At 37.3% G+C, this 15,651-nt stretch overlaps 1 protein-coding gene and 1 pseudogene across 1 annotated transcript; both read left to right on the plus strand.

The window, feature by feature from the left end:
* The first annotated feature begins 2,751 nt into the window (after nucleotides 1-2,751).
* Nucleotides 2,752-8,920, plus strand: LOC128528870 (pancreatic triacylglycerol lipase-like; annotated as a pseudogene).
* A 1,558-nt stretch (nucleotides 8,921-10,478) lies between these two features.
* On the plus strand, nucleotides 10,479-15,617 carry gins1 (GINS complex subunit 1 (Psf1 homolog)). The gene is made up of 7 exons (XM_053502227.1): nucleotides 10,479-10,702; nucleotides 13,488-13,552; nucleotides 13,648-13,746; nucleotides 13,823-13,913; nucleotides 15,079-15,195; nucleotides 15,322-15,396; nucleotides 15,489-15,617. Exons 1-7 carry the CDS (start codon nucleotides 10,628-10,630, stop codon nucleotides 15,555-15,557), a joined length of 591 nt encoding a protein of 196 aa, XP_053358202.1. The 5' UTR covers nucleotides 10,479-10,627; the 3' UTR covers nucleotides 15,558-15,617.
* The last annotated feature ends 34 nt before the right edge of the window (nucleotides 15,618-15,651 follow it).

Genomic DNA, 15,651 nt, shown 5'->3' on the forward strand with positions numbered 1-15,651 from the left:
GTTGTTGGACCAACACTGGGCCAACAGCGGTATCCACTGAGTTTGATATATAGTTCGTTCAGGGTTATTTATGTAATAGATTGGTAACCAACCCTCATATGAGCTCCTGATGTGATGGCATCATTGACAGAGCCTTCTGCACAAAGATAAAGCAATATAATCTAATTTCAAATTTCCAACCTTGCCATTATCTACTGAACTAATGTTGCGGCAACTTTGGGCCAACCAATTATCTTTGGCCCCACCAATCGGCCAATGTTGGTCTGACATTAGAGCACTAGAATGGTGTGCAGAATGGGAAAGGACACATAGGGCTAGGGAAAACATAAATATGTGGGGAAAGTGACAGCGTGGGAAAAAAACGGCGCAGACAGGTCGTACTGTATGCAAAGAAGCAAAGAAATTACGGAAGTACTTTAGCTTAGACTGCAGTTCACCAGATACCGATATTTACAATTGTATAAGATATGAAACCAGTTAATGTAGTAAATGTGTGCAGATGATAATGTGGTACTGACAACATTGCTCATACACTTTTACTATATATTACACAATTACACAAGAACATTATTATATATATATATATATATATATATATATATATATATATAGATAGATAGATAGATTAAATATTGTTCTATATATTAATCTTGCATTCTCCAGATGCAAGAACCCAGAGAGGAATGACAGAGCTCTGGGTTTATAGGAACCTCATTGTTCCACACACTGACCTTGATTTGTGCAAACAGACAGACATGCAAGTTCCTCTCAGCTGACCAATATAATGTGACCATATCAGAACCGGGCCTTATTTTTTCCCAGAACATTGCAAAAGTCCAAAATTTTTTTCTTGGGAAGCTCTATGCTCCCTAAATTTTTAGCCTAGCAAGAAAGACAGGCTAAAATAAAAATAAAACATGCTGTAATGTGAACATGTACATGCTTGACATGACCAGATGTATTTGTGGTGATTTAAAGGTATCTCTTTCTTTTTCTTTCTTTCATGTTTTTTTTTATCATCAGTTAAACATTACCTATCTCAACATTTTTGCAACCTATGCAACATCTATTGTTTTTACTTCAAAAGAAATACCAGTCATTAGTATCAAAGTGTTAACAATGAATACATTTTGACTTTTTCAAACTTTTGGTTTTACTTTGTGTTTGCTGGAATTTTGGTTTGCACTGATATGTCCAAGCTGTTATATATATAAAGTATACCAGTAAATATAATGTAAGTGGGCAGTGAATGGTAATATTACCCAAATTGCTGTTCATCAATTTTTATTTTAGTAGCTATTTAACCAGAACATTTATTCTGTGCAAAGGAAAACAGCTGTTTACAGAAATGTAAATTAATTACATGGACCTGCCAGTAAACTTGTATTTGATATTGAACATATAATACTGGTATGCACATAACTGTAATTAACAAGTCAGTGTGAAGTGCATACAAAAATACTTTTCAGTTAGTATCAGTAAGTTAATTTATTGTTTTAAGCAGTTATATGGTCAAACATGAAAAGACGGTCAAACAATGAACAACCAATTTCGATTACCACAATTTTTTTTATAATGGACAAGTGGCATATGCATATGCTGTGACAGGTGGTATATGCACTTGAGGCTGCATTATTTTGCTTTATATTATGTCCATAACCCAGATAGAGCTTCTAAACACAAGATCAAAGTAATTCCAAAGATCACAAACAGTGGAGTCTGGATTAGAATTTTATGTTTTATCTGTGACCGTAGTACAGAGAGTGGCAGTCATGAGTATCTAGCACATCCAGTAGGTCATCCTTGTCAAAAGACTCCAAAGATTCCAATGCAAGCTCAATAAATTTCGTTCCATTGTTTGAGGCTTACAGCAGGAAGCAAGGTTTCACTGTATATATACACAGTGAAACCTTGGATTACAAGCATGATTCGTTCCAAGCGGGGCTTGTATTACAAAACAATCGTAATCCAAATTGAATTTTCCCATAAGAAATAATGGAAACTCAAATTATTCATTCCACAGCCCCCCAAAAATAATATAAATATATGATATTTATAGATGTCAATACATGTCGGCAAGATTCAAACCATTTCCTGAACCGCTAATTGCAGCGAGGCTTCAAACGTCATTTATGACATCAGTCGCTGTAAACAATACAAGCCTCGGAACACGCTTCACTAAATAGTTCCTGCATTTCTCGACACACGCCTCAAAGCATCAGAACAGTATGTCCCATCACTATTTTTCTGTCTTCTAGCTAGACTTACTGGGAGCCGGTATCGAAGACGTCCACTTTCCCTGGGTCACGTGACTGACGAACGGATTCCATTCTGGCTCGATTGCTTTTCCTGTATTGAATTTGTCCTTGAATTTCCAAACTTGAATATTTCTAACTGAATTTCACAGCTTGAAATTTCATGTGACATTCAGAGCACTTGAATTCAAAGATGTTGCTTTTTAAAATCATATTTCAGTTTAATAAATTCAGTAGTATTTAAATTTAAAAATTAACAATTTAACAGTGATTAAATTTCAAAACGTGTTTTTCAAAGGCTGATATAATTCAAATAGCCTAATTATGATGCTAATTTGCTTCCATACTAGGTTTTACTAGCTAGGTTGTTGCTATACTAATACCCAACATTATTCTACTAGGCTGCTGTCATTAGTAGAGTACATATTTGTATAATTCAGACTGTTTGTATTCTACTGACATATATTCTGTTTCATGGTTTCAAATGTGACTTTTATTGATTGGAGGACTTTTACACTGCTGTGTAAGGGTTGTGCATGGTAAGAAATAAAAAACAATTTAATTGACTGTCGGCGACATGGTGGTGTAGTGGTTAGCACTGTTGTCTTGCACCTCTAGGGTTGCAGGTGAATTTGTCTGCATCACTCAACGAAGTTATCTCTCACGCACAAAGTTGTCCAGGCTTCTATACATCTTTCACATACTGAAGCAATATCATTAGTTTTTTTTATTTGTATAAATTGATTGGCAGGTGCGGACATATGCTTTGACAATCTGGGCTGCTTTTTCAATGAGATGCCATGGAGTGGCACTACGGAAAGATCTATTGCACACCTAACTGAGAGTCCTGAAGATTTTTTAGTTTTTTAGTGCAAATGCAGATGTCATTGTGCAATCTAATTATAAAGGAAATAGAAAGACTCATTTTATAACCCATGGATTTATTGACAAATGAGATGAGAATTGGCTTCTTGACATGTGTACAGTAAAGCCATATCTAATCTATTAACGTTTAATATTTATTATTTTTGCTTAAGTGTGTATGCTTATATGTACTTTACTAGTCTATGTGTTCATCATCTTTTTGTATAATAAACGTTTCTTAGCTTATGCTGAGTGCCAAGGATATAAACTGTATTTGTCTGGACTGGAAATCTGGGTCAAGGGCATTGTACACACAGACAGCAAATAACATTTGAGTTGTTGGTGCTCAGATCGCTTATATGATTTCCACTTTTAAGGTAGGTTGGATATTATTATTATTATTATTATTATTATTATTATTATTGGTAGTAGTGCTGGATTGTGTTTATTTTTCTTAAGTACTGTGTTGTTTGTTTTTTCATTTACACATATAGCATCATATCTTTTGTTATATATCCAAACCTGTAGCTGGTCAATCAGTGTATTTTAAAATATCCTATAGACAGTGGGGCAAAAAAGTATTTAGTCAGCCACCACTTGTGCAAGTTCTCCCACTTAAAAAAGGTATATCATAGGTATACCTCAATAATGGGAGACGAAATAAGAAAAGTATGGATATGTAGGATTTTTAATGAATTAATTGGTAAATTCCTCTGTAAAATAAGTATTTGGTCACCTACAAACAAGCAAGATTTCTGGCTCTCACAGACCTGTAACTTCTTCTTCTACCTGTACCCGAAGTATGAATCTGCAATTGGTAAGCAGCTTGGAGTGAAGAAACCAACTGTGGGAGCAATTATTAGAAAATAAAAGACATACAAGACCACTGATAATCTCCCTCGATCTGGGGTTCCACGCAAGATCTCACACCATGGAGTCAAAAAGATCACAAGAGCTGTAAGCAAAGATCCCACAACCACACAGGGGGACCTAGTGAATGACCTGCAGAGAGCTGGGACCAAAGTAACAAAGGCTACCATCAGTGTTGGTAGTAACAATGGTAGTAACACACTGCGCCGCCAGGGACTCAAATCCTGCAGTGCCAGACGTGTCCCCCTGCTTAAGCCAGTACATGTCCAGGCCCAGCGACAGCCCCAAAGCATCACTGCTCTAGAGGAGATCTGCATGGAGCAATGGGCCATGATACAAGCAACAGTGGGTGAAAACCTTGTAAAGACTTACAGAAAACGACTCCGTCATTGGCAACAAAGGGTATATAACAGAGTATTGAGATAAAATGTTGTTATTGACCAAATACTTATTTTCCACCAAAATTTGCAAATAAATTCTTTAAAAATCCTACAATGTGATTTTTTTGGATTTTTTTTCTTATTTTGTCTCTCATAGTTGAGGTACTGTATACCTATGATAAAAATTACAGGCCTCTCTCATCTTTTTAAGCGAGAGAACACAACGCTTAGGTGGCTGACTAAATACTTTTTTGCCTCACTGTACTGACATAACTGCAGGAAGGTTTTTAGCAGAGTCTCGAAAATTTACATAATATAGGGCATAGTCTTGGTTCACATATGGCTCACAGGTATTACATGACCAAGGAGGAATTATAAGAAATAAACTTGTAGTGATAATTTTGTTTAATATTTTCAAATAAACAGATCAGCCATAACATTAACGACACAAATAATAATGCCATGAATAACATTGATTATCAATTATATACTAGTAAACAGGCAACAGAATCATGGGAGCCCAAGGCCTATCTATGTCTGTGGGGACCAAAAGCCAACTGTCACGTCCGATCCCACAGAAAATCCAATTCAGCACAAATCACCAAAAAAAGTCACTGCTGGCCACAAACGAAAGGTATCAGAACAACTTGTGCACACACACAAACACACACATGAACACACAAATTCCCCAAATCTCATGGCATGTGCCAGACAAACAAGCCTATAACTCGCACAGCACACCCAAGAGATCCCATGGCGCCATGCCCTGAAGGGCCACAGCCACCCCTAGTGGCTTAGACACAGCACAGGTTCGTTCTCAGTGAGGTGGCAGGAGACGCAGATATAAAAATAAATAAAATTTTATTGCAAAAATCACATCAAACAAACAAAACAAGAAAACACAAAAGAAATGAAATCCCACTGTAACATATAATAATAATAAACAACTTCACACACACAAGAGTGACTGTGCTACGCCAGAAATGTCTTGGTACACTGTACAACACCTAAGATGTGATAGCAGGCAATAAGGGGCACAAGGCCTCCACTGTACTTTACATTTCGTTACACCTTGAATTAAAACCCAGAATTCTGGTCAAAACAATGAACCCAAACAACGAAAACAAATAAAAGAAATCACACACACCACTGAACACACATTGGCATACATGCACCAAAACAAAGAGAATCCAACACAATATGCACAAAAAACTTAATTAAAAGGAATTGCAAGAAGTAAACCAGTTCAAAGTAACAGTTAGCTCAAGGCCAAGCAGCAGTTAGCTCCCAGGCAAAAAGTTTCCACACAGCCCCGGGAACCCAATCAAGCAGGCAAATACTTTCAACTAAGAACTCTGAGTACACTCTATACGTCCAATAATATCCGTAGCTAACAGGTTTAAATCTGTCCCACGCCAACCTCTGAATGTGTAGAGGAATAACCTCGGGTCAGTGCCAGCAACACGTTAAATGCGTTGTTCTGGATAACACATGGCATGTGTCAAGGGGACCCTACGATCTTGTCACTGAACATATATATCTCCCCACTGATCCATCATAGAACCACCAATAAATTAAGTAGCCAACCAAACATAAGTAGGAGGAGTCTTAGCAGTCCTGCCACACTGGGATGGTCTTCATGAGAGTTTCATCAGGGTTCTTGAAAAGTTTTGCAAATGCACTTGACAATACTGTTCGTGCAAGGACTAGTCCAGAACAGCAGATGTTTATGTCTTAAAACAACAACTGACTGTTGTAGTTATATAATTATCTAATGCTATATGTGTTATTTTATAGATAAAAAACTAAAAAACATAACAGTAATGTTTTAAAATGTAGAAAATAAATCCAAGTGATCCAGCAGTTAAAGTCTGTACTGAAAGGATGTGAATGTGAATCCCGGGGCTCCCAAAGCTGGCCTTTTTAGCTTGCGCCTCTGTACGTTTCTATATGACTCTTTATATGATGTTTATGCCACTTAAAAATGTTAACCCAGGGCATACCTATAAATATTACTCAGATTTTCATATGAATGTCTAAATATCACATGATTTAGAGTTTGTTATAGTGGTAATGAAAAGGTGCAGAATGACCACCTGTCAGCGCACAAACCACTTAGTCATGAACTGTTTCTATCTGTTTATTTAGCAGGTTCATGTAGGTAGGACTTCAATTAACAGAGTTTCTGCAGCTGTCTCTAATAACACTTCTAAAATTGGGATAAGCAAAATAGTCCAGCAGACACAGTCCAAGTTCTCATGTGATCATGTTTCCTGAGGGACTCGTGGTTGTTCTCTTTTGTGAACTGCAGCTACTGTGCTGTATAAAGTTGCGGGTTCCCACAATATAATACCATTCTCATTTATCAAATGACAATCGAAGATTTATGAAAGACAAGGTTGCATTAAAAGGTTCCATTAAAACCTTTTAGCAATGAAGAAAAGTTGCCTGAGGAGTAAAATCAGAAATCTGTCATTTTTTGTTTGTGTTTCACCAGACAGGTGGCTTCAGTGAATTACAAGACTTTTTTAAAGAATTCGTTCTTCTTCTACAGTTGAAACCAGATATTTACATACAAGAAATTTTTTTTATTTACTGTCAATCAGAGTAAAATTTTTCTGTTTTATATCAATAAATATTAACCATTTTTTTGCATTTGTTAAATATCAGAATCGAGCGAGGGAAATTTTTTATGTATTTTTTTATCACATTCATCAAAGTCAGAAGTATACGTACATACACAAGAAAACTCCAGATTATTCCATTCTGAGCTTTAGAAGCTTCTGATAGGTTATTTGATTCCATTTGAGTTAATTGTTGGCACACCTGTGGATGCATATAAAGACGCACACATCAAACACAGAGCCTCTTTATTTGACATCATGGGAAAATCAAAAGAAATCAACCAAGACATCAGGAAAAGAATTGTGGACCTCCACAATTGTGGCTCATCTTTAAGTGCAATTGTCAAGTGCCTGAAGGTCCCACGTTCATCCGTTCAGACAATAATACGCAAATATAAAAAAAACATGGAAATGTAAAACCATCAAATCGTTCAGGAAGATTTAAGAAATCAGGACGAATTCTGAGTCTCAGAGAGAAACGTTTTTTGGTGCAAAATGTGCAAATCAATCTCAGGACAACAGCAAAAGACCTTGTGAAGATTGCATCTGGTAAGACTCTTTGGCCATAATAATAACCATATAAATGCTAAAAGTATGGGGGTGGTAGTATAATGTTGTGGGGCTGCTTTGCTGCAGAAGGCCACTTCACCAAATAGATGGCATCATGAGAAAAGAAAATTATGTGGATATATTGAAACAATATCTTAAGACATCAGCCAGGAAGTTAAAGCGTGGGCGTAAATGCATCTTTCAAATAGGCAATGGTCACAAGGATACATACAAATTAGTTACAAAGTGGCCCAAGAACAAAAAAATCAAGGTATTGGAGTGGCGATCACAAAGCCCTGATCTGAAAAGGCGAATGCAAGCAAAATGGTCTACAAACCTGATCCAATTACACCAGTTCTGTTAAGAGGAGTGGGTCAAAATTTCAGCAAACTATTGTAGAAAGCTTGTGGAAGGATACCCGAAACGTTTGGCCCAAATGACACAGCTTGGGGGCAATTTTATCAAATACTAAGAAAGTGTATGTAAATTTTTAATATTCATTAATCTAAAACAGAAAAAGGTTTACTCTAATTTAATGTTTGACAGAAGAAAAAAAAAGTTTTAGGGGCAATGTTTTTCATGTGCTTCCAGTGGTCTATGTCCTTTTATGAGTCACTATGCTGACAAATTTAAAGTATCCAATTCAGCGAAAAAGTTGGAATTCTGCCTAAGCAGTAGAGTCTCAGCCCTTTTCACATTTTGAATGTCCCACCTATTCTCAGTACTGTATATTTCATACACTTCATTTTCCTTACTGTAAAACAGCATACAATGTAAACTAAAATCAACACTAATATTTAACTATAATTTAAAATGCAACCACATAATATTATTTACTTTGCTATAAAGACACTCCATATTGCATTTACAGTACCAGTGATCTCTTGACAGAATCTGTTGATTTCTGTTAAACTTCTTTTTCATTTAGTTATTTTGGGAAATAACAGATAAGCACAGCTCTGACTTATTCGTTTCAGAGGCACATTGTCACCTGGTAAAACCTACAAGCTCCTCATTAATGTTGAGACAGAAGTTAATGAATTGACTCATGTTTAGTTTATATGGAACAACAATATACTAAATCCATTTCTGCCTAAGTTTGGTGCCACTTAAATAATAGTGGACAGAAAATGTGAGTTGTTTTCAATATTCCTGCCTTATAGCCAACACTGAACAGAGGTTTTCAGTAAGGCAATGGCAAGAAAAGTAATTGATTCAATTTTTGGCCATGAAGTATAGTTTAAAATAAGCAGAGGGACCCAAGCACAGTACAAGACCTGTGAATTAAAATAATAATAAAGGAAATTTTTACACAAACTTATAAAGAATCTGTGTTTTCTGTGACAGGTGTAAGTTCTGTGGAAGTGAGCAAGTGTGAGAAAATGTGCTTCATGTCTACCTGTCTTCCTGCCAGTAAATTCAGTTAGTCATTAAAGCATTCACTTTATTATTAACTTTAATCTTTTTAAGTTCATCTAAATTAAGACTCTTCACTGGGTCACATTGCTGGGTCACAGTTCCAGGGTCCCAAGTTGTTCCTGAGCTTAGTTTACTGTAAATACAATTTGCTCAAGGTTCTCCAGTTTTCTTCCATCTCTCAAATGTGTAGATACAGAGGTTGGACAATGAAACTAAAATGCCTGGTTTTAAAACACAATAATTCATTAGTATGGTGTAGGGCCTTTTTTGTGGCCAATACAGAATGGATTTTAAGCCATTCTTTTGCAGAATAGTGGCCAGGTTACTATGTGATGCTGGTGGAGGAAAATGTTTCCTGACTCGTTCCTCCAAAACATCCCAAAGTGGCTCAATAATTTTTAGATCTGGTTACTGTGCAGGCCATGGGAGATGTTCAACTTCACTTTCATGTTCATCAAACCACTCTGTCACCAGGCTGTTTAAATTTAGCCATGAAGCTATACCACTAAATTGTCCAGTGTTTCCCTTTCATTGTCCAACCCTTGTAGTTGGATAGATGACTCTGAATCGCCTATAGGTTATATTTAAGCATGTGAATATCTGTGCATGGTGCCTTGTGGTGGGATTAACATGACAACGCTTTTGATTGTAACATGACAAAATGTGGAAAAGTTCAGGGGGTGCGAATACTTTTGCAAGACACTGCATGTCCACGAGTCCCTCAGATCTGCACCGTTACCTAATACAAATCTATTCACAAAAGTCTTGGCTACATAAGTAAGAGAGCATGTCTGAGTAATGAACTGTAGTCAGATGACTTCATTTTATTTCCACACAATGATGCTGAGCCGAGACCTGACCACCTGAAGTAATCCTAACACCAGAGGCTTGTACAGTGGGTACTAGATAGAATCACTTCATCTGCCTCTCTTCTTACCCTAATTCAGCCATTAAGGTCAACCTCATCAGACCACATAACCTTTATCTATTGCTTTAAAGTAAAATCTTATGTTCCCTAACAAATTGTAGCTTTTTCCGGAGTAGTCTCACTAACAGGTGGTTTTCTTAGGCTGTTTAGTCTGAGGCAAAAAAAAAAGGATAAGAAAAATAGTATGATGTACTGTTTATTATATGAATATAATAATCCTATCATATTACTGTATTATCATAATATAATATATACTAATATATAACGCAAAATGCCAAATATCAGAAAGAGAGACTTTGAACTATAACACTTTGGCTGTCTCACATTACGTGTTGCAAAGTTTGCAACCTTTGTTCAAACATTTTATGTTGGTCTTTCTTGAAAAAAAAAAAAAGAAGAAGAAGACTATTTCAAACCCTTGTCATATTTGTGAAACTTCTAAGCGTGTTTTGTTATTTCTCTCGTTCGGAATTTTTCTGCTTTATTAGGGCGAAGCTTTTTGCGTCTTGGAAAATATTTCTCACTATTCAAAGGGACGCGTTGTCCTACTAGGCTCTCCGTACTTCTCGCCATGGTCATGTGGTGCAAACATATTCTGCCGCGAAAACTCTCGCGCGCGCTTGCTGTAGGTGCACGAATACGTGAAGGTTTTATGAGAAAAGAACACAGCACTGCATCGGTTAACCTGGTTCGCTGTTTGTTCGTTACTGATTAAATTCTGTAAACAGCTGCTTAATAATGTTTTGCGAAAAAGCCGTTGAACTTGTAAGAGAACTTCACCGGATGAGTGATGGCCAGCTGCCTGCTTTTAACGTAAGTTCTGTATCTCAGTGTCACTGCCTAGATCACAGTTATTGTGTATATATATATATATATATATATATATAAGTTTCCAAACATCACCACATGTTCACTCTTCCTGGCTAATCAGCAACAGATAAAGGGGTAACGATTAGATTGAATCTATTTTATTTACTTACTAAGTTAGATCCACTACAGCCCTGGTTTAAGGATCATTTTGTAACCATTTTTAATTCGTGGCTTAGTAAGTCAAGACTGAGTAATGGCTCTGAGTTTGGAGATTTAATGGAGAGACAAACAACGCGCAACAATTTGGGAGTTTGTCTTTTACTGTTATCTGCTTTCAGGGGAACGTAGCTACTGCGCTTGGTGACGTCGCATGCTAATTTACATATTTGTTGTATCTTCACGATGATTGATTAGATTTAGATTAGATTAGATTAGATTCAACTTTATTGTCATTACACATGTACAAGGCAACAAGATGCAGTTTAGGTCAGTTTACCACCCGCTGCAGTGCCTTACGCTCAGCAACAGAGCAGCTTCCGTACCAAACTGTGACACAGTTGGTTAGGATGCTTTCTATTGTGCAGCGATAGAAGTTCACCAGAGTAGTTGAGGACAGCTGGTTCTTCTTAAGTGTTCTCCAGAAGAATAGGCGTTGGTGAGCCTTCTTGACCAGGCTAGAGGTGTTAGTGGACCAGGATAGGTTCTCCGAAATATGGGTCCCCAGGAACTTAAAGGATGAGACAGGCTCAACAACCATCCCGTTGATGTGGATGGGTTGATGTGGACGTCTTCTTCCTTTCCTGAAGTCCACAATGAGCTCCTTGGTTTTATTGGTGTTAAGGAGCAGATTATTGTTTGTGCACCAAGTGGCAAGGTGCTTGATCTCCTCTCTGTAGGCAGACTCATCGTTGTTGCTGATGAGGCCGATCACCATAGTATCGTCTGCAAACTTGATGATGTGGTTAGATCCATACACAGGCCTGCAGTCGTGGGTGAAAAGGGAGTAAAGGAAGGGGCTTAGCACACAGCCCTGTGGTACGCCAGTGTTGAACGGCGACAGTAGTGGAGCAGATATGGCTCATGCTAGGGTCTGTTGGTCAAAAAATCCGTAATCCAATTACAAAGTGAGGGGTTAATGTCCAGATCTCCAAGTTTGGTGATTAACTTGGAGGGTAAAACAGTATTAAAAGCTGAGCTAAAGTCAACAAACAACAGTTGTGCATAGGTGTTTGTATTGTCCAAGTGTAAGTACAGAGTGCAGCGCTATGGAGACTGCATCATCTGTGCTCCTGTTGGCATGGTAAGCAAACTGGTGTGGGTCTATGCACAATCCTCCTTACCAGAGTCATCCACCGTTCTGTCTGCCCGGAATGTGTGGTGCTCAGCTAGAGCAATAGCATTGTCCGATATATGTCACTGTTCAGCCATGTTTCAGTGAAAATCATAACATTGCAGTTCCATAGTCTCTTACTGTGTTGATGCGGAGTCGAATCTCGTCCATTTTGTTCATCAGCGACCACACATTGGCGAGGAAAATGCTGGGTAAAGAGAGCTGATCTGGTGTTTGGCTGAATGTGTTACATGTGGGAAAGCTTTTAAAACACTGAGAAAAATAGTATTGAATAAAAATCGATTTGAAAGAATCGATTTAAATAGTAACTAGTGATGGGACGTTTGAATCATTTTAGTGACTCGGTTCTTTGAATCTCGTTCATCAAAATTAACGAATCCTTTTTTGAGTCATTTAGTTCATTCCGTTCTTTTGATCAGAAACAAAATAAAATAGTTTAGGTAATGAAAATATTACAATGCAGCTTGGACATATTATAATAAACAGAAGGAGTAGCTCACCTTTCATATCTTCCAGTCTGAGTTGTTCGTTCTTTTGAAACTATTGCACCGAATAGCGTCTATCTGAGTCACGTGTTAAAAGAACGAACGACTCGGAGTAGACATTGAGAGAGACGAAGTAGACATTGACATCATTGAGAGAGAATCGTTTAATACTGTTTCCTGTGTACTGCATTGCATAGCGTCTATGGGAGTCACGTGACAAAAGAACGAACGACTCAGGACCGAAAAGACTCAAAAGTAACAACTTATTTCTGTTTCCTGTATATAACATACAGAGGTTTTGCAATGCTTTGCGCATGCGCGCCCAATAGAAATTAAACGAATCACTCTTCGAGATTACCTCTGTTCACCTGTGTCATGTTAAACATTCCTTCAAAAGAACGAATCGTTCATGAACGACCCATCACTATTAGTAACTAACTTGCATCTAAATAATTTGCACCTCCAGGGTCTGGGTTCGTTTCCTGACATGGGACGGTGTGCTTAGAGTTTGCATGTTTTTTCCAAAATTAATGGCAATTACAATGGGATCAATGCTTAAATAATAAACTATATGAAATAAACCCCATGTTGGATCAAAAGCGGTATATAAGATGAATTATTAAAAAACATTTGTCACATACATAACCAGTACAACATCCAATGAAATGCTTAGACGACTTCCACTGATTGGGAAAAAAAAAATTAAGTGTAAGTTAAATCAAATCCACACTAAAAGAAGAATTTAACTTTACAAGTATAAAATAATAATAAAATGTATAGAAAATAAGAATGAAGTGTACAGTCACAAGGTTAGTAAAACTGTATCTGGTTAAATCTTAAGGACTATCCTAAATAATTGTTGAAAATTTATTCCACTTTCCCATGTGGAATAAATTATTCTTTAAGCTTGTTTTAATGCACAATTAACTGACAGTTATTCATGTCTCAACAGGAGGATGGCATTCGACAAGTGCTTGAAGAAATGAAAGCTTTGTACGAGCAAAACCAAAGTGACGTGTAAGGTTCTAACCATTTTCTCATAATTTCTCATCATTTAAAATCGCAGCAGTCTTGCATCTGAAATTGCTCCTTTTGATTTTTTTTCTCGAAAGTAATGAAGCCAAGACTGAGGGCAAAGCTGAACTAATACCAACTATCAAGTTTCGTCACTGCTGCTTGCTGAGAAACCAGCGCTGTATTTCAGCTTACCTGTAAGTTATTTAACATTTTTACATCCTGTATCTCCAAACAGATGACAACTTACAAGTTTTTTTTTTATTTCTGCAGGTATGATCGGCTCCTGCGAATCCGTGCTCTGAGATGGGAGTATGGAAGTGTGTTGCCCACAACAATTCGCTTTCATATGTGTGCAGAGGAGGTGTTTTTTTTTTTTTAAAGAATGCTAGTAATATCAGGGTTAAATCCTAATACTTAATTAAATGTTTGCCTCTCCTTTCTACATCAATTAACTCGCAGGATCCTAACCCCGGTCCTGGGGTACCCCCTGTCCGAAAACACCTGATCAAATGAATCAGTTAAGTTAGGAGGGGTGACTTAGAGCACAGAAAGTACTAGCTCATGATGTACTCCAGGACAAGTGTCGAGAACCTGTGCATTAACTCATTAGCTAAAAATTGATTCAAGTGTGCGTCAATTCTTCAAACGGGATCAAAGGTAGTAAAAATAAGGGTGCTGGGTTTCAGAGTGACAAGGCAATGTTTGCCCCTACCCTGATAATCCTTGAATCCTGATAATGCAGCAGCCTTTATTGCTAAAAGACAGATTGCATGTGTCTGTTAGTTCATTAGATTAGATTTTTTTAGATTAGATTAAACTTTGTCATTACACACGTACAAGGCAACAAAATGCAGTTTAGGTCTAACCAGAAGTGCAATTAGCAAAAAGTGCAGGATAAAGGTATAAGTTCTAAGTACACCTAAAAGGGATATGTGCAAGGAGAAGTTACAGTATGGGTAACTATTACAGAATGATATGTGAGCATAATGTATGTTGATGCATGCAGATGGACCTTTCCTCAAGAGTGTGTTACAGTGTTCTATGATGAGGTGTAAGCAGCGATTTAAAAGCATAAGGGTGACTGGCTACTTGGGTGTTTAAAGAAACGTGTTCACTTAACCCATTGCAGGTTGGTGGCTGTTGTAAAACGGGGATGGGATAGCTGGTGGGAAGAACTTGGCCAAGACCAAATGGGGGTGGAAAGGGGAAAACACAAGAAGTATATTGATGAAATAGGTTCAGATGAGAAGAGTTGTGTAAAGAACAGAACATCAAGTTAAACAATGGTTTAGATAGGAAGAACACGTAAATTAAAATTCCGTTTATGTTAATCTCAATGTTGTTCAGATCCATTATGGCCAGTGACAGGCTATACAGCTTGTGCACCCAGTCATCAGACTAAAATATCTAAGAGAGAAAACCTGATGTAGAGATGCAAGGAAAAGAGAAGAGGAAGCATAATTCAAGCAATGAGTGGCACTGATTTTCAGTTTTGAACTTGTATGGGTTCTTTTTAATTTATTTAGTTGGAGTGGTTTAACCAGTACAAGAAATCCCTGGCTACATATATGAGGTCACTTGGAGGTGAGGAGGGTTTGGACATAACACAAGACATGAAACCCCCTAAGAGCTTATATATTGAGGTGAGTTAAAATTTTATACATTGAGTTCTGCCTGCAGTCTTCTAATGTAATCATGTTTCAGATTATGCTTTAGTATAATTGATTACTGCACGCTGTTGGTATTGATCCTTCCTTCCGTTTCTTTAGGTACGCTGCTTGAAAGATCATGGGGAGTTTGAAATAGATGATGGAACGGTTATTCTCTTGAAGAAGAATAGCCAGGTATTGAGATGGTTCTTACTATGTCTGTTATACTTTAAGGCCAGATTACATGCTGCCAATTGCATTTACACACAACTCTTTTGTTGTTACAGCATTTTCTTCCCCGCTGGAAGTGTGAGCAGCTGATTCGCCAGGGAGTGCTGGAGCATGTAATTTCCTAACATTTGATGTACAGATGCTTTTGATAGTTAATTTACTATAAATCAACATGTCAGTTAATTGTATATAATTCAAAGCAGTTTCACAAATCAGTCT

The sequence above is a fragment of the Clarias gariepinus genome, chromosome 8 (genome assembly GCF_024256425.1).
Source record: "Clarias gariepinus isolate MV-2021 ecotype Netherlands chromosome 8, CGAR_prim_01v2, whole genome shotgun sequence".
Classification (NCBI taxonomy): domain Eukaryota; kingdom Metazoa; phylum Chordata; class Actinopteri; order Siluriformes; family Clariidae; genus Clarias; species Clarias gariepinus.

Coding starts and splice junctions, on each gene's coding strand:
- gins1 (XM_053502227.1), top strand. CDS start 10,628: ATGTTTTGCGAAAAAGCCGTTGAACTTGTAAGAGAACTTCACCGGATG. Junction 13,553..13,647: donor GAGCAAAACCAAAGTGACGT/GTAAGGTTCTAA, acceptor TTTTCTCGAAAG/TAATGAAGCCAAGACTGAGG. Junction 13,747..13,822: donor CGCTGTATTTCAGCTTACCT/GTAAGTTATTTA, acceptor TTATTTCTGCAG/GTATGATCGGCTCCTGCGAA.